Source organism: Patagioenas fasciata, chromosome 11 (genome assembly GCF_037038585.1).
Source record: "Patagioenas fasciata isolate bPatFas1 chromosome 11, bPatFas1.hap1, whole genome shotgun sequence".
Classification (NCBI taxonomy): Eukaryota; Metazoa; Chordata; class Aves; order Columbiformes; family Columbidae; genus Patagioenas; species Patagioenas fasciata.
Genome location: NC_092530.1, coordinates 26156949 through 26177645, shown reverse-complemented (window position 1 = coordinate 26177645; position 20697 = coordinate 26156949). Strand labels below are relative to the sequence as shown.

General features: G+C 40.1%; 1 protein-coding gene across 2 annotated transcripts in view; it reads right to left on the bottom strand.

Annotated features, from left to right (window-relative positions):
• BRWD3 (bromodomain and WD repeat domain containing 3) overlaps nucleotides 1-20697 on the bottom strand; it is a 46227-nt gene that overhangs the window by 15352 nt on the left and 10178 nt on the right. For both annotated transcript variants that reach the window (XM_065846173.2, XM_065846175.2), the window contains 15 exons: nucleotides 19759-19857; nucleotides 14186-14346; nucleotides 12565-12786; nucleotides 11436-11536; nucleotides 10942-11012; nucleotides 9734-9834; nucleotides 8683-8723; nucleotides 6061-6165; nucleotides 5031-5184; nucleotides 4800-4934; nucleotides 3882-4010; nucleotides 3262-3487; nucleotides 2426-2596; nucleotides 660-843; nucleotides 156-249 (listed from right to left, as the gene is read on the bottom strand). In XM_065846173.2, the coding sequence (XP_065702245.1) occupies nucleotides 156-249; nucleotides 660-843; nucleotides 2426-2596; nucleotides 3262-3487; nucleotides 3882-4010; nucleotides 4800-4934; nucleotides 5031-5184; nucleotides 6061-6165; nucleotides 8683-8723; nucleotides 9734-9834; nucleotides 10942-11012; nucleotides 11436-11536; nucleotides 12565-12786; nucleotides 14186-14346; nucleotides 19759-19857 (1994 nt within the window). The remainder of the gene's footprint in view (nucleotides 1-155; nucleotides 250-659; nucleotides 844-2425; nucleotides 2597-3261; nucleotides 3488-3881; nucleotides 4011-4799; nucleotides 4935-5030; nucleotides 5185-6060; nucleotides 6166-8682; nucleotides 8724-9733; nucleotides 9835-10941; nucleotides 11013-11435; nucleotides 11537-12564; nucleotides 12787-14185; nucleotides 14347-19758; nucleotides 19858-20697) is intronic.

Sequence of the window (20697 nt, the reverse complement as noted above, 5' to 3'; positions counted from 1 at the left end):
AGGAAGAAAGTGAGCCAGAGAAACAATTAGTACTATTGATCTTCTAAATCATTTAATAAAATTGGGTTTGGGGGGGGTTTTTTGTTTCTCTTTTTTCCCCCCAGTGCTCAGAACTGCTTCACACACAGGTTCTCTCTGCTACTGAACTAACTCACCCTCTGTAAGGTGTGCGATGGCTTTCTCTTCTTTTCAACAGTGTATAAACCAATTTCGATTTCACCTTTGGCAGCTCGACATTCTTCCTGGACTCTAATGACACAGAGGAAGCATCCACGTTATTCAGTAAATCATCACATAACTTGGTAGATTCATTAATAAACACGTTAAAATACTTCTGGTTCCCTTGCTATATGAAATCAGCGCACAAGTCCTCCTAGCAGCATCCACACATAATTCACTCCTGGGACCACAAGTTAAAGAAGCAAACTTGTTCTTTAAATAAAGCTTCAGGAAAATGTGGTGTTTGAACTACTGAAGATTCAGTTGTGAAGAGAAGGAATTACTATCCTCAACTCTGCAGCAGTGGTTATCACTGTAACCCTAATATCTGAATTTAAAAAATAATAATAAAAAAAGCCAACATATTTCTGAAAAATCGTTTTTTAAAACTTGTGGCAGGTGTATGGAAGGATCATTAAACATTACACAATGTATCTCACTTGCTGATGCCGGGGGGAAGCTCGTTCACCACCACCCTCCTGCTCCAGGCCATGAGGTCTCTCTCGGTCGCCATCTGACTGCGGGGAGCGTTGTTGTGCATCTGCCGGACGCCCTCGATCTGCCCGCTTCTCCGGAGGCCGACGTTGGGTGGAGACGCCACATCCAGACCTGGGCTTCGAAGGGCTAAGGAAGAAAAAGATGTTTCTATAAACCACCAATAAAATCTAGAATTTGAAGTGTAAGGATTGCACAGAGTTTCTTTCTGGCAACAAACTACACTTATTCTATGTTAAGTGGCTTTGCCTTTTGCTTCAGGCGTATTTTTTTGTGTTTTGGCCTTGGATTACTGGAGATGCATATGTTGCTGTAACATCACCATGCCTTGTTGTGTCTTAGAGATATCTGAGGCAAGCAAAGACTATAAACTATAATAAAAGTTTTAGAGGCACTTCAGCGACCTTTAAATCAAAGACTTGTCAACTGTTTACAGGCTCTGAAATAATGAATCTTAAATTCTATGGTACAAGAAGAGATGAGGCTGACATCTAAAATGAGAGACTGCTGCAAGGTTTAGGGTTTGTGTTCTATCTCCATTTGTTCTGTATTTGCAATGCTTGTCTATTGTGTCACCGGCACTGCTCCTGCTCTGGGTTCTTCATCAGGCACAACAATGCTGAGCTACAGATTCAGGAGAAAACAGACACTGTAGGGGGCAAAGCGAGACAAAAAGGCTCATAATATCAGAATTGCTGCCAACTTTGCCTTCATTTATCTCATCATTTGCGTATGCATCAACACAACCTCCACATGCTTAAATAGGGTTAACTGCATAAGTAAATCGCATTCATAGTTGTGCAAGCCTATATAAAAATATTTGGCTATTTAAATATCAGATACTTTAACCATACTGTAATTAACTCACACAAACGGGCAGTTCATGTAGCAAAGTCACTGATCAATGCAAGTCCTGTGAGGTACACTACTTGAGTTTCTATATCAGTCATATCCGGAAATTCCCTTTCACACAACTACAGGGACATACAAATAAAACTAAAAGACTTTTTGTGAGTTGAAGTTGGCTTTTAGGCCACCTTCTTGACAATACCAATTTAGATCAAAGCAAAAGTGGATTGTCAGCATTTTTTCCCTAATTTTTTCCTATTCCTTCTTGAACTTGAAGACAAGCAGCTCCAAATCTATCAATCCTAATGAGCTTTGCCAGGAAATCCAATTCAAACATGGGTAATCAATCATTTAACCTGGAACTACCTTATTAGCGGATGTAAATGTTTTAAAAGCTCAGGCTGACTTGCAGCACAAGTCCCCAGCATCTGCTCACATCTGCCTGAGTTTCTTTTAAATTTTTAATTGCTGTGTGTATTAAAAATAAAATCACAGTAGCAGAACACTTAGCAGGAGAATCATCTCCAGCTTTCTAAGGAAATGCTAAGACAGAGCAGACATGTTTATTTTATAAACACTGAGGCTCAGCCTTAGCATTGATGCAGCGACAGGAAGCCATTAGTCTGTCACAACATTGGATTCCACTGACATTCACTAATTATGTGCTGTTGTCTTGACATTACGCAGTTACAAAGTATCTCTGTGGTGACATCAAGACATTATAGTGAACTTTATTTTTTTGGAAAGGTTTATAACAGATAAACCTCAAAGACACAGTCCTGAAATGCACATTAACACATTTTGATTTGTACCTTCCTGTGCTTTAGGAAACGAACTGATGGTGGTAACGAGGGACACTTACCTCCATTAACAGAGTGTGATCTATTGAGTGGAGGGTTTGGAAGAGTTTCTCCTTCATTAATTAGTCTCAGATCTTGTTCCCTCTGTAGCTCTCTGATCATTCCATCAAGGATGCTCTCATCCTGGTCATTAGTTTGCTGTCCGATGACTTGTTCAACTACTTCGCCATCACCTTGACAAGAACAAAGCCGCAACTGCTTATAAAATGCTTAATTTCTGTTTTACTAAACACCACAGAAACCATCAAATTTTAAAACGTGCACTATTATTTGTCTGTCCTGCAAAACACTTGATTGACCAGCTGCCCTTCTGCTCTTGTGTAATAAATGGAGGCAAAGTTCAAACGAGAAGTTCCAATAAAAACTTAAAATTACAGACCAGCCAAACCTTTAAAAATGGCAAAAAGAAATTATGCTTGAGAAGTAAGAATGGAAGATCTTTTCTGGAGATCAGCATTTTGAAAAAGTTTATATCTACAGGAAAAAAATCTGTCTTAAAAAGAACCCAAAAGCTGTTTTTTCAATCTTGTTCTCACCTTCCTGCTTCCTCACTCACAGATATAGTTACACTGAGGGCTATGGGACAATTCTTTAAATGTGCTGCCATATACCTGCTAAAAGTTTGCAGATTTTGGAATATTGCACTCTCCTCATCTTGCCTCCAGTCAAGTTGATTCCATCCCCTTCCTTTATGCCATAAACCCCCCCCATCTTCTACATCTACACTGAATTTCAACCACTAGTTTCAGAAATAACTGAAACAAATCCTTACATCCTACCGAGCTGGTGCTCAATCCAGTGCAATACATGTATTATGCATGAGTTGCACTCATCATACCATTAGCTACATATCCCAGCTGAGGAATAAGTTGTTCATCTTTGCAATTTTCCCTCCCTGGCACCAGCCGCTGGAATCTCGTGGGATGAGGATTTCCATCAACATCCACCAAGAACGGAGGAGGCATAAGATGCGGAGCCTGTTGAGTCTGTTCATCCAACACGTAGTTATTTGCATCGCGGATCAGCGGTCGGTAATCCGTATGGAAGAACATCTGATCTGGAATCTGCAAGAAAAGCAATTTAGTAAAGAAATTAATGGCCATTTGCAGCTGTCTTGCTGCTTTGGAGCGGCTCCCATACCCATAACTACACTCAGGATCAGCAGAATTGTTACGACAGAGAACAGATTCCTACCACAAATCTGTTTTATTACCAAGGCCTGGTGCAAAAATTCAATAGTAAAATACACCAACAGAGGTGAATAGATGGAAGTTAATGCTTTGTTCTCCTGTGTAGAGATTCTCTTGTCTAAATCTTTTTGATTTAGGTAAACAGCAACTGCTGCTTGACGATCTAATTAATACGTCTGGGGCAGGGCGAGGGAATAAACTGTAACACAAATATTTCTAAGACAAAATCAGGTCAGACACAGATGAGTTTAAAATTCATTCAACCCACCTTTTCATAATATTTATTGCATCCAAAACCAAATAGTAGCAGGTGTCCATGAGAGTCTGTGCAGGCGAAATGCTGCCCATCTGGTGAGAACTTGCAATCGAAAACAGCTCCATGGCCTTGGCCCTCAATCTGCACACAAGCACAGCGCATCCCTTTCACAATCATGCTTTCTCTACAAAAGCATTTTTACAAAAATTTCACCCATTTCCACCAAGCACTTAATCCTAATTCTGTGTAAATTCTCGTCTCGCTCAAGACTGATTTACACTTATATTTTTTCCACTTTGTTATTAAAGCCACGTCAAAACCTTGCATTTTCTCTTTGTTCTGAAATTACGGTGCAACTTTTAAAGTATGTTCTGAAACAACCACTTAGAAGTCTACGTTTTATGTTAATGGCAGACAAGGCTGCCCCAAGGATCTCAGACTCATTTTGGCTCCGAACAAGCAGGTTTCACAGCTCAGGGCCTGAAGCAGCGCAGCTGCGTATCCTCAGCACTGGAACCAAACCAGCAAACCTGGCATTGGGTGGGTGAAGATGTAATAAATACAACACAGAGCCAAGCACAGCACGTCCCAGCCCACTGCGCTGTGCTACACAGGTTTACTGGTTTGCATCGCGTCACTATCATCTTTAGCATGGTCTAACCATGCCCATCCACATGAATTGTATTTAGATGTTACAGATCCCATGAAAGACTTGCCGCTACACTGACAATATGCAACAAAAGACCTTGGCACTGCTCACTGAAGAATACAGGGCTTTCTTTTGAATATGTAGGAGTTTTCCCCTAATCCTGTTGTAACACTGGTCACAAAAAGTATATAATGAAATCTGCTTTTGCCTCAAGATCTGTTTTACACAAACATGAAAAACAAAACCAAAAAAACCCAAATACCTTCCCTGATCCTTCTTACCATGTTAAAGTAATTGCGAATTTTTGTTCCTTTGTCTATATCCCAAACAAAAATATTTCCATCGTGACCTGCCGAAAGTACAATCCTTTGGTCAAACGGATGGGCCTCCAGAACAAAAACTTCATCATCGTGACCCTGCAATGAAAAAGGGGTGAAAAAGAAAGAAAGATTTCTCCAAGTAATATCTCCAAACATGCCAGCATTCAGTGTGAGGACCTGAGCGTTACTCACCGCTAAGCTATGCAGGAGCTGCCCTGTGGATGAGTTCCACACCTTGAGAAGGAAGTTGTTGACTGCAGTGATGACAGTGGCATCGTATCTGTCCCAAGCCACCATAGTGACCTTCAGCTTAGTCACCTTGTCCTCTCCAGACGCTACATTGTTTCTGATGAAATTAATAATTTTAAAAAGAAATCAGTAAGCATTTAACAGTGCTAATTCAGAATGGAATTAGGAGGCTGGCTGCCACCATTGTGACTACTGGCTAATGCAGGAGAGGGACAGGTGACATGCAGGGTACAGAAAATATTCAGTACCACTAAGATTTACAGTTTTATTTCCTTAAAAAGGACAAGTCTCTCTTCTGTTGTTCTTAAGTGATCAGCCTCATCTACCCCAATTCTTTCTTTCAAGTTAGTGAGTTAATAAAGTTTTTTCCTACAAGGTATTCTTCCTATCGGTCATCAGTATGACTAAACAGCACAATGGGCAAAAAGCCGGTACATAAATCCAAATCACACTCTGACAGCTATTCCCTATTTTAACTTTATTATTCATTATAATTTTAACTGTATTCCGTAGCACAGAAACCGGAATAGCAGATCATAAAACATACAATAAACACTAATGACCTGAGGGGACCGATTACTGCAGTTCTTCCATAGCTTTGCTGGGAGATGCCAGAAAACAACAGTGGGTTGAGGCATTTTTTAAAAAACATGTAGGTTGGCATATGATTGGTGAGGTTCTAGTAAAACCAATTTCCATGAGATGAACTCTATTTGACATTCTTAACTCATGGGTAGAACACTAAATATTCCCCAATCATCAGAGCAGGGAACTACCAGTGTATTAATATTTTCTTCTGGGGGCTATTTAACTGTGTAACTTAACAACAGAGCCCTGGCATTTTCAACACAACAAACCCCCACACTGAAATTAACTCAAAATGGAAGTAAATAAATAGTTTTTGACAGGATGGAAGATTTTGTTTGGTGTGTAAATGTTGCTGTGAGGTGCGTTTCGGCTTGGTTTGCGTTACCCTGTCATTTTAGTGGCCATATCCAGGACTACGCTCTTCCAATCATGCTGCTGATAATGCCATATTCGTGCTGTTCCATCTCTGCTGCCACTGACAAACCTTAAGCTAGGGGAAAAAAAAAAAAAAGGAAATAAAAGAGTAATGAAATTCTGAATAAAGATAAGTCACTGCTTTTGGTCTAATACCCACATGCCCATCACAGATGCTGGTTTTCTCGCTATTTGGTAGCTTTGCTATGGAGTTTTCCATCCCCACAACAGTGTGGGCACGTGAAATCCTGTGGCAAGAATATCGAGGAGCCTGGCAGAGGATGGTCATTCCCCGTGGAAAAGGGAATGTTACTCTGCAACAAACGTGCACACACACACGTACACAAGTATATACACACCTGGAAGTGTATACGTGTGTATATATAGTTGTTTTACTCTCTATATGCCCACACACAGGCGTGTTTAACAAGTCATAAAATCCCCGTGAAGCGCTGCCGCAGGAAACAGGCGCCTTCAAAACGCCGGCGAGCCAAGAGCACACCCAGCGCAGAACCCAGAATGGATTTCATCCTTTTTTCAACACTTATTCTTTACATTGTTTGCGCATCTCTGATCTAGAGAACGTAATTAAAAGCCGGCGAGGTTACAATTTTCATATCAGATATGGTACGGTACAAAAGAGTTCCTACCCCACAACACTAATTACATTTGGTTACAGCAAGCAGATGGCCTTGGAATGACTTCAATGTCGTAATTCAGCCAAGCTGCACATTCCCTTTTTAATGACATCAGCAAATCTCTCAAGCGGTTCACAGAGGCAGCAAAGAAAAAGAAAGTGCGTGCTAGGAGTCCAGCATAAATTAGAATCCATTAGCTCAGGGAGACGGTGAAGACAGAGCAGGGAAATACCCAAGTTGAACACAAGCAGCCCTGCCTGTCATGCTCAACAGAAATATTGTCATTATTAAGCTCCTCCTTGTTTTAAAAAAATCAAAGCACCCAGCATACGCATTTATCGACATCAAAAAGTTCTGGCTGTCAGTGTCACAGAAATCATTTTGGTTGAGAAGTTTGAAAAAAGGCTCCTCAAGTAATACGTTGCCACAGGATGGCCAACACTTTTAAAAGTATATTCCATTTATATACAGAATTACAGATAAAGAGGCAAGTGATTGTTTCACCTTTTCAGCTTCCCTGGTCTGAATTTTTTCATCATGATGCTCCTGACATTTATTTTATTTTTTCTTTATATTAACATTAAAAGGAAGGTACCACTTTTCCATTAAAAGCATCACTGTAGCGCAGAATTGTGAGCAGCTACATACCCGGCTGGTATAAATGATACAGGAAACATACACAAGAGAAGTAAATTTAAACAAAACCCCCCAACAGACACATAATCTACCACCAACACTATCAGCTTCAATATGATTCTCATATGGGTCATAAATAAGAGCACAGTGAAGGAAAAAACCCTCCAAGACACAAGGTAGCTCTGCAGCTCCTTGTTTTCATTATGCATTATACTAATAATTTAGATGCCATTATTTCCTTGATTTCCTTCCATCTCGCTTCCGACAACACACCAAGGCTTATTTTTCCCCTTTTATCTTTATTTTCTTTTCCCAAATGACTGCACTTGGTTTGTAGGCCCTTTCAGCCAGTGCAGACAGTGTTGCTCAGGTGCTCATCTAAGAACATATTTCTCTGCAAGTCAGTGTCACGCTCCCAAACTACTTAACAGGGAGACGACAGAGCGAGAGCAGTTGATAAAGAAGTCAAGTGGCCTCTTCATCTGTTCCCCAGTACAGAAACAAGGGAAATATCTCTCCTTGGAATGCAACAGCTACTGAGAGCACTACTGTCATTGGTAGCTTGGCCTCCCCTTTGCCTCTAAGCTGGCAAACAGACGTGTGGTCCCATCACCATCCCACCCCTTTGGGTCCAGAAAAAGGACATCCAGAAGTCAGGAACTCAAACAAGAGCCACACAGATAAATGAATGTGTGTATGTGCTTATTCTTCATCTTGCTCTAATGGAACTGAAATGATACAGCCAACAAGCTCTATTACCCCCCCATGTAAAGTGATACTCTAATAAAGAAAAAATAAGAAAGAAAAGTAATTGAGAAATCAAATCCCTGATCCCATTATAAACAATGAACATCCTCAGGTGTTGTTGCCATCTTACCAGGTTAAAGTACCTTTAATGAAGATCAGACCACAGCTCCTTGCAGACTTGTCTGACCATCTGTGCATGTGCAACAGTTCTAACTTTTGCTCAGAACTACATTTACTGTAATACTTTAACTCCCAGAGTAACCCTGTCTGTACCTAATACGGCTACCTGTGCAGGCAGACACTCTTACAAAGAAAGGGTACAAAATTCAGTTTCCAGTTTGCTCAGTTTAAAAAATCCAGAGGAAAAGCAGAGTTACAGGACATTTTTGTTGTTACAGCAGAAGGCAGCAAGTTCAAGCTTGTGGATAGGAGAAATATCTTGCAATACACTTGAAACAATTTGTCTAAGATTAATCAGAGCCCATTTGGTTCTGTTGCACTAAATGTTCTCCATGAAGGTATTTGGAAAATTAAATACCACACTTGTCATGTGAAAATCGCAGGGCACTCACCTGTCACCATTGTTACAGAACTGGACGGCAACCACTTTGTCCTAAACAGGAGGGAGGAGAAAAATAGGAGTAAGTGCTTTGTAAGCTGAAACAGTCATCCAAAAAGATCTTAATGACGAGCTTCTGTTTAGCAAATTGCATCTTTCCGTACATCTCCTACAACATACTATCTTACAAATTCCAGAAGCAGAGACTTCAACATGAGACCTGTGACTCCCTCTGGGGTTCAGTGAATCAATTTAGACCCAGTCTTAATCCCTAAAATATTGTTAGGCTGGGCAGCTGGGCTATTAAGGTTCAGAGATAAACGCTCCAAACTCCTCACAAGTGACAGCCCTATCAGAGTTGCCATAAGTTTCATTTTCTGATATATTGTTTACCATGCACATAATAAATAATGCAGTCATCACCTGCTCTCGGCAACTGATGCTTCTTCATGGGGTTTCATTAAAACCGAGACATTCAACTGTTTTAATAAAAGCTAGAAGACAAACTTGAAAACTAATATCAATAGTCATTGTACAGATAATTAAAATAGTTTGGATTTTTACAAGAACCCTTCTGCACTACTGAGAAAGGATGCTTTTAAGTTTGCTTTATTTTCTAAATGAAATACCCATCGTGATCCAAAGTTCGACTTCACACTCTAAAACCGGAATTACTTTGTTTTTCCTTGTCATGTGGATTTGCGGTCACAACTGGAGTTAAATACCCAACAGTAAATTTAATAGGAAAAAATGACATCATGTATGAAAACTGCTTTAATTCCTCATTCCAACACAGACTTTCTTCAAGAATATGGGAAAATCACCTAGTCCCTGCTTCCTGGGGGAATGAAATACATAAGGCATATTTCGCACACATCTCTTACCTCAGAGGAATTTCAAAATAAACATACCACACATTTCCAGGCATTTAAACACCACAGCACTGAGAGCCAACCGGACTCCAAAGACAGCAAATAAGCCGAATAGGATGTACAAAACCTAAGTTCCTGAAATACCGTTAAGCAAGTAAAAAAAAAAGACTTGTTTTCTGATTCATCTCTTACCGTATGAGATTCTAACTCGGCCATTTTCTCTGGAGATTCTGAGCCCAAATAATAAATCCTTATCACATGGTCGGTACTACCTGTTGCAATGAACATGCCACCTACGAGAGACAGAGTTTCCTGTGAGAAAAGCCAGCTGAGGAACAACTCGTTTTAATTCCTGCTTTATTGTCAAAGCAGCAAACTACAGGTACATAAAGAAAATGAAAACATGTGTCCTGAACAAAGAATTAACTCTGACAACTTCTGCTTTGATCTGTGCTTTCTCAGACTGCATCAGCTTTAGCTCTAAAATATTTTCCAGCTGCAAAGCTTTCTGACCAAAGGAAGAGAATATTGCGAGTTACAACATCTATCCAACAAACTGTTGTGCTTTCTCTCAGAAATTATTCTCCATCAGCCGATGCAGGAAAATCAGATGGGGAATAGTTCAATATCCTCACTGGTAAATATAAAGTAGAAACTTTAAGTGCATCTTCAATATCTGTTTGAAGCACGTGAGAGAAACTATGGTGCAACTGGGAGTCAGTGATAAAGATATTTTCTTGTAATCTTTGTTCAATTTACAATATTGCACAAAAAGGGCACCGCTGTGTAGTTTATTGCATTGAAAGCGTTTCAGTTATTTCAGGACTTCTGGTTTTACAAAAGGAATGTGGGCAAGGCTCGCATGGCTATAGAACAGCCCTGAATTTCAGATCGCAAAATTTAATGAGAAATTACATCATTTTGCTGGTAAAAATCACTATTTTCGAGAATTCAAAGCTGCAACAACTGATGTCAGTTAAGCTGATATTTTCAAACACATTGAACTGATCCTCCTAGAACTTGGCCAAATTTGGAAGACGAGCAGAAGTGTAACCTTGGAACAGAGGCCGCCTGTCTGCCAGATTTCAAGAACTTTTCACTCAAAAACTTTACAAGATAAACCTTAAAAGGATGTTACAAAGCAAAGTCTCTGATGTGCACAACAGACTGACAGCATTGTCTTCCTTGGAAGTGGTCAAGGCAGCTTAAATTAGAGAAAAAATAACAAGATTAAAAGTAGCTTGAGGTAGACCCTTAGCAGGGAAAATTTCAACCAATCACAATGTGTCATGCTGTAATTAACTGAAAAAGGGTTTAATAGCATTTTTATTTTAAAAGAAGTAACAGTCTTGTCACCAAAGGAATTACAGTTGATAAACCACCTTCCAATGCACACGTACCGGAACTGAAAGACGAACAAGATATCTGAACACCAGGCCTGGACCTCTCTGTGAATTTGACGGGGCGATCCCTGTACGCAACAACACATTTTTACTTTTCATTACTGTATCCCAGTGCCATTCAACAAGAACAGTGCAGTGCAGCAGGTTAAGGTCAACATGCTCATCCTAAACCTCTTTATTTCAGAATTCTCACCTAAGTTTGCTAGAACTTATTTTTCACTTTAGTAACTTTCTTCCTTAGTTTAGTAAGAAAAAAAAAGGTGAAATTTCTTCTACAACACTGTCACTCAAAGCAAAAAAAAAAACAGAAATAACAGCCCTGATCTCTGCCCCCTCTCTGGGTTGTAATGTCACAGATTCCAGAGTACACACGAGAAAATGCTCATGTTTATTGAGAAAGAACACACCCTTATTTAATTACCCCAGCATTCGTCTCCACGCTAAAACTCAAAATAAAATCGTCCTAATTATAATTATCTAAACAGGCTTACTTAAATTTCATGGTGTTAGCGTGCCACTGCCAGAAACAGATTGTTCCATCAGCACCAGTAGAAGTGAGGTATCGTGTTGTTCCTTTCCTTGCTGGAGAGAACTGAAAGTAAAGTTAGAACAGTTAAATCACCTCATTGCTTTCTCCCCCCGACCCTGGAAACTTGTAAATGGATGTTGACAGGAATCTTTTTGATTCATATATTGGCTTTCTCTCTGGGGGTCCAGAGTGGTAGCAGGGATAAGCACAGAATCTGAACTTCCATAAAATAAAGCTGAGGAAATAGAAAACCCCTCCATTTTGACCAGCAAGTCTTGTTTCTACACATAAAAGTCAGCAAATTGTAGATATGAAACAAGCCAAGAGCCTTTTAACGGGGTAACAAGACAAGGAACACTTCTTTCTAGTACAGGACTGGATTAAACCTGGTAACAAAACCCAACTGATTCCTGTACCCAGGCCCAGCAAAGACTCTGCCCAAAGCTCTGCTCTAAGGAGCAGGGAAGCTTTTCATCCTGGAGGATTTCACTTGAATTTCACAAATACGGCAATAACTTCAACCTCTGGCTACCTGGTAATTTGGTAAAGGAATCAAGCACGCTTTCCTCAAAAAGCCATGATGTTCTTTTTTAATTACCAGAGTTTACAAAAGGCTTGTGAGGAATGCACATGTATGTATTAATAAACAAATCATATACAAAATGCAAAACCAGGTAATAAAATGTCTTCAGAAAAAAAAAAATCACCTTAAAGTAAGCAACTTGCAATATAGTTGAAATCAGACAGAATTGCAAGTGTAGGCAAAAGGGGAGAAACGAGACTCCCTGGGACTTCAGGCATGATGGAGCAGCCTGGGGTGAATCAAAGGCAGGAAGGTTCCTGAAGAACAGGGGATTCTGAGCCAAACAGCCCGGCTTGTTCTCCCCTCTGTGTGCACAACCTGCCAAACTGCAGGGATTGCCATTTTATCCCAGAATTTTATTTTGTTGGACATTTCTGCACCCTCAAGTTGGGGCAAATCTCCGCTGCTGGAGACGGAAAGACACGACGCTTTGTCCCCAATCGCTGATCCACGTCTCTCAGTACCATTCCAATTCAAGGATTTAGGAAAAAATAACATTATCCTTTACCTGTATGGAAGTAATGGAAGCTGAGTGGCCCTGCAGCACAGCCACCGGGGCGCAGGTTCGAAGACACCAGACTCGCACGACTTTGTCGCAGCTGCCCGCGGCCAGCAGCGTGTTCTCGTAGTTCACGGCCATGTCGGAAATCTCAGCCGAGTGTCCTCGCAGCGTGGAGAGCAGGCGCCCGTCATCTGTAGCCCAGATTTTGACCAAACAATCATCTGACCCCTAATGCCACACAAAAATTTCCACAGATTATCTGAAAGAATATGTGTTATGTGTGCAAAATACACAGGTACGGCGCAGATGAACCTGTGGCAAAAACATCCCCGTGCCATGAACCTGCCCAAAGAGTAACCTCAGTGGGATTCCACAGTGTCTGACTTTGGGGATCACTTGTGGGGTCAAGGATTTATGTATTTATAAAACAGAAGCCACTGTCTTATGTTTCATACAAAGCTATGATTACCACCGCTAATACAACACCTCTCAGGACAGTTAAGTAATAATTATGGTAAATTTAAAGAGATCAAGTGTTTCACTGCACACTACCAAACGATGTGTTATCTGTGTGAGCTGGATCAACCAGCAGGAAAATCAAAGGTCTAAGGAAAGCACCCTGAAGCATCCGAGGGACAGGACACAATTCAGAAGCAGATCCAACACAGATCACTGTAAAATACTTATAGTAGCATCTACATAATTTCACACTCAATCCCAATATCACCAAGAATTTTTAGACAGTTCAGTGACCTTTCCACTATTCCAATGTTACAAAGAATACTGACACTAGGATCGTCACTATATATTAATGAACACAACACAATAAAACTAACTGCCATATCGATGCGATTTGGCTTTAAATTACATTGTATTAACTTCAGCTAAATTCGAACAAAAATCACTCTCAGTTCTTCATATAACTGCAGACGAGTAAGATTTCTTTACGGTGTAAACAAAAACGGAAAGGTTCTCACTATGACCCAGAGTAATTATTGTAACAACATCTCTATTCAATCAATTGATAATGAGTGGAGAAGCCAGCAAGAACACAAAGGCAACAATTAACCTGCCAGGTAATGTGTTTCTAAATACCTATTAAGAGACAAGGGCAAAGACAAGACAGGGATTGACATGAACAGTTAACAAATGCATTATCAATTTGAAAAATCTGCTAATTTTAAAATATGCACAACAAAAAGCAAGGACAGTACTCCAGAAATGTATTTTAATATATTCTGGAGGAAAAACTTGGAATAATATTCATACATTCACCGGCATACTACAAACTCTAGAAAGAAAATTTAGCAGAGAAGTAAATTGCAGATGAAGTAATGAGGTCTTCTATTTCTCATCAGGTTTTATGAAATGCGAGGAAAGGATTGCCAGCATTTCCAAGGTTACTCAAAGGTGAAAAGTAATTTTTTGAAAAGTGTAAAGATTTAACTCAGCCAGCAGCATGGAAATTAACTCCAAATCCCAGAATACTGCAGGTGCCACTCAGGATGAAAGATGATATAATAAATAAAGACAAACGAGCACGCAAGATTTTTCTTCCCTTCATTTTTTTGGAAGCCGTGGCCGCATCTCAGTCAGTAACTCAGAAAAGGAAAATTTGCAAACTTACTGTAAAAATCCTCCTCCCGCTGCGATCAAAGGCTATACAATAAACAGATGAGAGGTGGCCCAAAATCCTCTTATGCATTTTCATGTGTTGGTAGGTGGATGTTGGGAACAAGTGGCTGAAACGTCCACATCCAGTTAATTGCCTGGCAGAAATTATATTTACTGGGAGAGAAAAACAAAACAAGAGGAAAAATAAGACATGAAATTTGTCCAGAACTTAAAGTAAATCAATATTAAATATTGTTTCCTAACAGGGTTCAACAGATACATTTATTCTAGATGGATTTGGAAAACCTGATTTCAGTAACATATAAGTTCCTTATAACAATTTCAAGGGATTTCTTTTTGGAGTACAATAATAATTGCTTTCAAGTGCTTTTGTGATAAAAATCTTTCTCTGGAATGGGTTCCAGATTCTATGTGAGAGTCAATGGTTGTCCACACTCCCCACAAACCCTCCCCCATTATAAGCAGTAGCAGCAATCCCATTTCATTTCGATGACATAAGAAATATGTGGCAGGAGAAACCAGGCACGTCGGTGCCTCTGCGGGGACACAGCACGTGAAGATCATCACGGCTGCGGATACAGAAAGATCATCATTCCAGTCTTTGATTTGATGCATAATTCTGGGTATTTAAATCTACCTATCTTAATTTATACCACTTGAACTTTTTATTTTCAAGTTTTGGCACGTTTTGCCAACGGCACTTGAGGATGTAACATAGCTACCCTGGGTTTTGTCGAGTCCTTGTGCTAGTGGGTTCCCCGAAGAAAGCCCTTATCTCACCGGCTGCACGTTGCAGCGGGCCCAGCCTTTCAGTCCTGGAGTTTAAAAATATAGCAAACAACTCGAGCCATTTTCTTGATTGTATCATCATATCAGTGCCCAAAATGGAATATGTTAAACAAAACACAACCTACAAAGTCACGAAGCATCATTTCAAAGGGCTACTAACCCATAACACACTTCTGTGCATTTATAAGATTGAAGCGTCAATGCACAAGCAGAAAGATCTGCGCTCTGAAATTTGAACTGTTTTTAATCACCCAATGCAATTGAAACACTATATGCTAGGAACAAAATGGCACAAAAGGTGTAGATGGTTGCAAAAGCCATCAGGCTCCCACCATGGACGTATCTTCTGTCAATATTTGGTTTTCATGTAAAAACACACATTCAGCAGTACTAAAAAAGCAAAACACACTAAACCAAATTCATTTACGATCTACTCGCTATTCAACAATCCCTGGCACTATTCAGGAACTGTTAAATGAAACTGTCTCCCATTGCAAAGGAAAAATGAAACTTTGAACCATTTTTCCCACCTCCTACAGGAGGGCACGGAGATCCCATACGATCGATGCTGTACAAAGGTATTGCCAGGTTTGCTTCCATATTCTTTACTATTTAAGTATGCCAGCTTAAAATCCAAGTTCTCAGAAATATTACACCCCACTTTCCCCCACACCGTGGCCGATGCGATGCCAACACAGAGCTGTGGTCACTTAGCACTACGGTAATTCTGCTGTGCCTTTCAGTGTTTAAATCATTTAAATACATAATAACACTGTATCTGCCTTTAAGCAATTTTAAAGAGCTTTGAATACCTTTTTTAACCACACAAAGAACTGTGTGAAGGTAAACTTGCATTTCAAAAATATTCCCAATAATCACAATACCTTCCGCGTCCTCCAGTGTTCCCATGCAACCCTTCTGAAAATTCACCACTGCTGTTTGTGGTAAATCACACGAAGGAGACACAAAGAGGTAAAACAAACGTTCGGGCAAATAACTCCAATGGCCTTTCATGTGGCACTCCTAACTTTTCCAGTCCGTTCCCAGACTTGCAATCAGTTTGGCTTCAGAGGATGCAAAAGTAATTTCACTTTTCTCTGTGTCTCCTTCCCTATTTGCACAATGGGGACCAGACTCCTCCATCTCCCGTGGACAATTAAAAAATGAAGAGCGCTGCTTATGAAATGCTTTCATCACGAGCTTCAGAGAAATACAGAACCAGTGCTGTGCCATAAGGAGCACTGGCTTTAGCAAAGCAACAGCATCTTGAACAAAAAGTAGCAGGTATTCAACGCATCTGATCCTCACTGTAAAAATGGCTGGGCTATACCAGAAACGCAGGCCATGCACACAAAGCGTGTATTAACTTCATTAACTATCACTGCTTCCTAAAAACTGCAAAGTAAAACCTCCCCCCCAAAACCAAACAAACATCCCCAAACCCAGTTCTCATAATTTTTGGTAGGAGATTAATACAAAATATTTAAGTAGGGAATTACCCATAGATGACAAAACACCCCGTTGAGTTTGTTTTCTTCAGGACAATGAACTTATTGTATTTATAAAGCCTAAGAGCTTTAAAAACACCCTGATTACCACACAGAGATTCAGCAACATAGTAGCCCTAAAACCTTCATAACTGCATCAGTTATTTCCAATAAAGGGAGCATCTCTAGTCTTCCTGTTAAGCGACAGTAATCCTTAAATCACAAGCCATTCTACTAGAGACAGCAGTACAAATGTAAAGAAATTTCACCTAGGAAGGATAAAGCCAAAACCCTACAACAATAACCCAGCACTGAAAACAACATCACAGTTTCAACAATCAGACATCACAAATGTCAAAGTCACAACTCCAGAAGGAATTAAAACATTTCAGCAGGGAATAAGTCGCCTAAGTTTTCAAACTGCTTGAATTAATATTAACCCTTGTGTCACTCAAATTTTTTGCAAGGAAAAACAGAAAACAGAACACTGGTATAAATGCTTGCTTTAAAAATAGTTCCCGCTAGTACTAAGGGTGAGGACTTTGCGTCATACTATTTTATCCTCTGAAATAAGCACTGTAACTTCATAATGAGACATTATGACATTACATTTTACATAGTCGTATGTGGTAAGTGTGACCTCATGCTGTCCTGATCAAGCAGGACGATTGGGTTCCACTCGCAGGTGCAGAAGAAACCCAAGTCTGGATTTCGCAAGAACACCGGGAAATAAACACAGTTGGCTCCCACGTGCAAAATATCATCTCAGAGAGTACATGTGGGCCAGAAATACAGATAAACCCAGTAAAAGCACCAAAAGAACAAAGTGTTCCAGCTTTTCTAGCTGCTGACCTCACGGACGTCCTTTAGAGCAGGGGAACATCATGGATTTGAGCTGAGCGCGGCTCCTCGGCGGCCCCGCGGCACCTCGGCTGCGCATTTCCAGACAGCCCAATTGCTTATTCATCCAGACTGTGCTTTCAACTTTCTGCTTCCAAATCTTGTGTTGCTTTCACTAACAACAGTTACCCACACAAAGATTTACATGTTTAGGTTGAAATAGCTCTACTGATCAACTAAAGAGGGGAAACAATCTTCTTTCTAACCTGCTTTGTGTTGCCTGCAACAAAAAAAGCCTCTGACAAACCCAAGACTGCTGCAAAACCTGCACAGAAACCACCTGAAACACCATCCTCTGATGGCATTGAGCTTACATCTTTATCACTGGAAGGGAAACAACAGACGAGTACTTTTAGCTGGTTCTACACCTAATTTACCAGTCTACACAGGCAATTACACAATCACTTCATCTCGCTCATGAACACACGTTATTATGGGTGTCTATTACTTCAGCCCAACTACTTCAGCGAGTAATTCCAGACAACTCGATCTGACCAAGCCAGCACGGTATGGAAATTCACAATTATGCTGAAATATTAAAGAGGTTGGGCATACTTCTTCATCTGGTATTTTAAAACATAACACACACATGCTGCAGCACCTGTGGCTGTGACTGCTCACCACAAAAACACCCATTTTGCACAAATATACACAGAAGGATTTTGTGACTTGCACCTCATGATTAAAAATGGAGAATCCCCAAACCAAACTTCTGCCTCCTGAACAGCTTTAGTATAGCCAGCTTCTTATTTTAATTTTATACACATTTTCCTCTCTTACTAGTAGTTTATGTATCAACACCAAGAGGACCATATTCTTCCAGGAACAAATAATTCCTTGCTATAAAGACCCACTTCCATATAATACCTTCGCATTTCCTAAATAACAGTTCATAGGAAAACACCAAAACCAACAAATTGTTCTGTTCTCTGAGTCACTAAATAGTCACCAAGCCAGCAGCACAGATGTTTGTCATCAAAGTATGACAAATGCTGAAGTCCGATCTGCTAGTATGGCACATTAGTGATACCTCATATTCCAAAAATACACGGTCCGATTCTCCTCTTACGAAAGAATTGATCCACAAGTCTGTATAAAAATAAAACTATAGAAGTAGAGTGTGTGCTATAAATCTAGCAATCTATCAGCCCAGCTACTAACAAAAAAGCAACTGCAGAACCAGCCTAAAAGAATAAATACACAGACATGTACAGAAGTAATCATACTAATGTATGGAAATAGTTTTCTTTTTTAATGTCCATAGTCTGACTCATGCATTATCTGATCAAAGCAGGAAAAGTACTAATGCAATAGTTTCACGCAAATATCCATTTATTTCTCATACAGAAGACCCATAATTAACTTTGCTATTCCATCACGCTCCTGCCACGACACCGCAGACTTTGTGCAAAGCATGCTATCGATTCCAACCACAAACAGCACCGGCTTCGGCACATTCGTGTCTGACAATGATTAATTTTTAGCAATGAGAAAGTGCAGAAGCACAATCAGAGGAACAGACATGGTAGAAACAGAAGCCTGTCATCATCAACCCTGCATCTCCAACGGGATGCGAGAAACACACATGAATGCATCTCCTAACAGACCAGGAAAAGCCTCTACATCTGCACAAACACACAAAAATACAGATAACATGCCCTAATAAGAGAACAAATCATGACCAACGCAACTTATATTTATCAAATTTGTTTGCTATATAAATGGTTAATGAAAGTTCACACCATACAAGGAAATACTTCTCAGTTTAAGTGAAACAGAGTAGTTCTTCAATGATACGTAAGCTGGATGCCAACACATATCTGAGTTTTATACAAGTTCTTTATCTGTGCAGACAACTGAACCTGAAGTAACACAAATGTTGGGTTGTGATTATTTCCTGTTTGGAGCGAAATGTTGCAAGCAGTCTGTTTTCTGTCATAATTGAACTAAAATGAATTCTTGAGTCAAAAAACGTTCTCTGGGAGCCAGGCGCTTTGTTCTGGCTGAGATTGCAGGATGAAGATTGTCTACATGCTCCTGAGACGGTGCTCGTCCAACCTGACAAGCATACAAACGTATTCTGTACATGTATCAGAAAAAGATACTCAAGCACATTACTCCCCAAACAGGGAGTTGACGTGCAAAAATTTTCAACATGTCCATAATGTTTTAATATGTGTACACACATTATGGAAGATCCAATCCTGAATATTACAAAAAGAGTTGGTCTATTTTCAGCGAGAAACCTCTTTTAGACATGGTGAAACGTCAAAAAAAGCCATTAATGTGAACTCATACTATTGCTCCAGTTAGTAAGAGTAACTCTCAGCTGAAACAGTAACGAAAATACAAAGACAAAACCCCACTTTCTATATGTTTCAGAACTCACCCACGTTTGGTGGTTTCCCGTAATTTACAGGTAGTTCGGGCGGCCGGCCTCTGTGCAGAGCCGCAAATGCAGATCCTTTCCATAGCGTGTGCCTGAAGTCTGTACCGGCAAGATTGACAGTGGGTTAGTCAAACAATGAGCTAAAGCAGGTCCAACTGACCTATTCTTCTTAGAATCAAGAGCATCAAGCTCCACTCCCAGCATCCCAAAATAAGGTTTATCTTTTAAAACAGTTTGTCAGAGATGTAACACTTTCAAAAGATCGGTACTCTAATTTCTAGTTCCTAAGCAATATGACTGTAAATGCTTCATTTTGGTAAGCAAGAAGTCTAAATTAATGGAAAGAAAAAGAATTTAAAAAGTATTGAGGCAGGGCCAAACTTTGGTATATTTTCAGTCCTTCCAGAATCCCAACACATACAGAACCTTTTTTATGAACCATACATTTGAGAATACACACACACGCACACATTTTCTCCCTGACACGGGGAAAAGGGAGATTCCCACCCCCCCCCAATAAATCTGTTTTCCTGCAATTGGTGGCAACGTGCCCTCCTTTCAGATCTTCCTCTGCACACCATCCCCCTAAAAAACACTGCTTTGAAAATGAAGACTGCTTCCTTTAAAGACTCTCCAGCTATCTGTTGCCAACTGGCCTCAGAGAGCCTTCTCTCTAGAACAATAGTGATTTTTCTGAGACTGTTCAGAGCGCCTCAGAAATTAGACCTGGACTTCTTCCATTTCTGGCCATCTGGAAGGAGAGAAATGAGCTTCCACGGTGAACAACGACTGAAACAGAAAGACAGTGCCACAGATTGGTGGATCTGTGTATCACCATGTAGATCTCCAAATACGAAGTGCACAAGCTTACGTGACTCAAAGAGACTCCTGAGAGCACCTTCTGATTAAAACCCACACTGTGCCACAGAGGATTGCAAT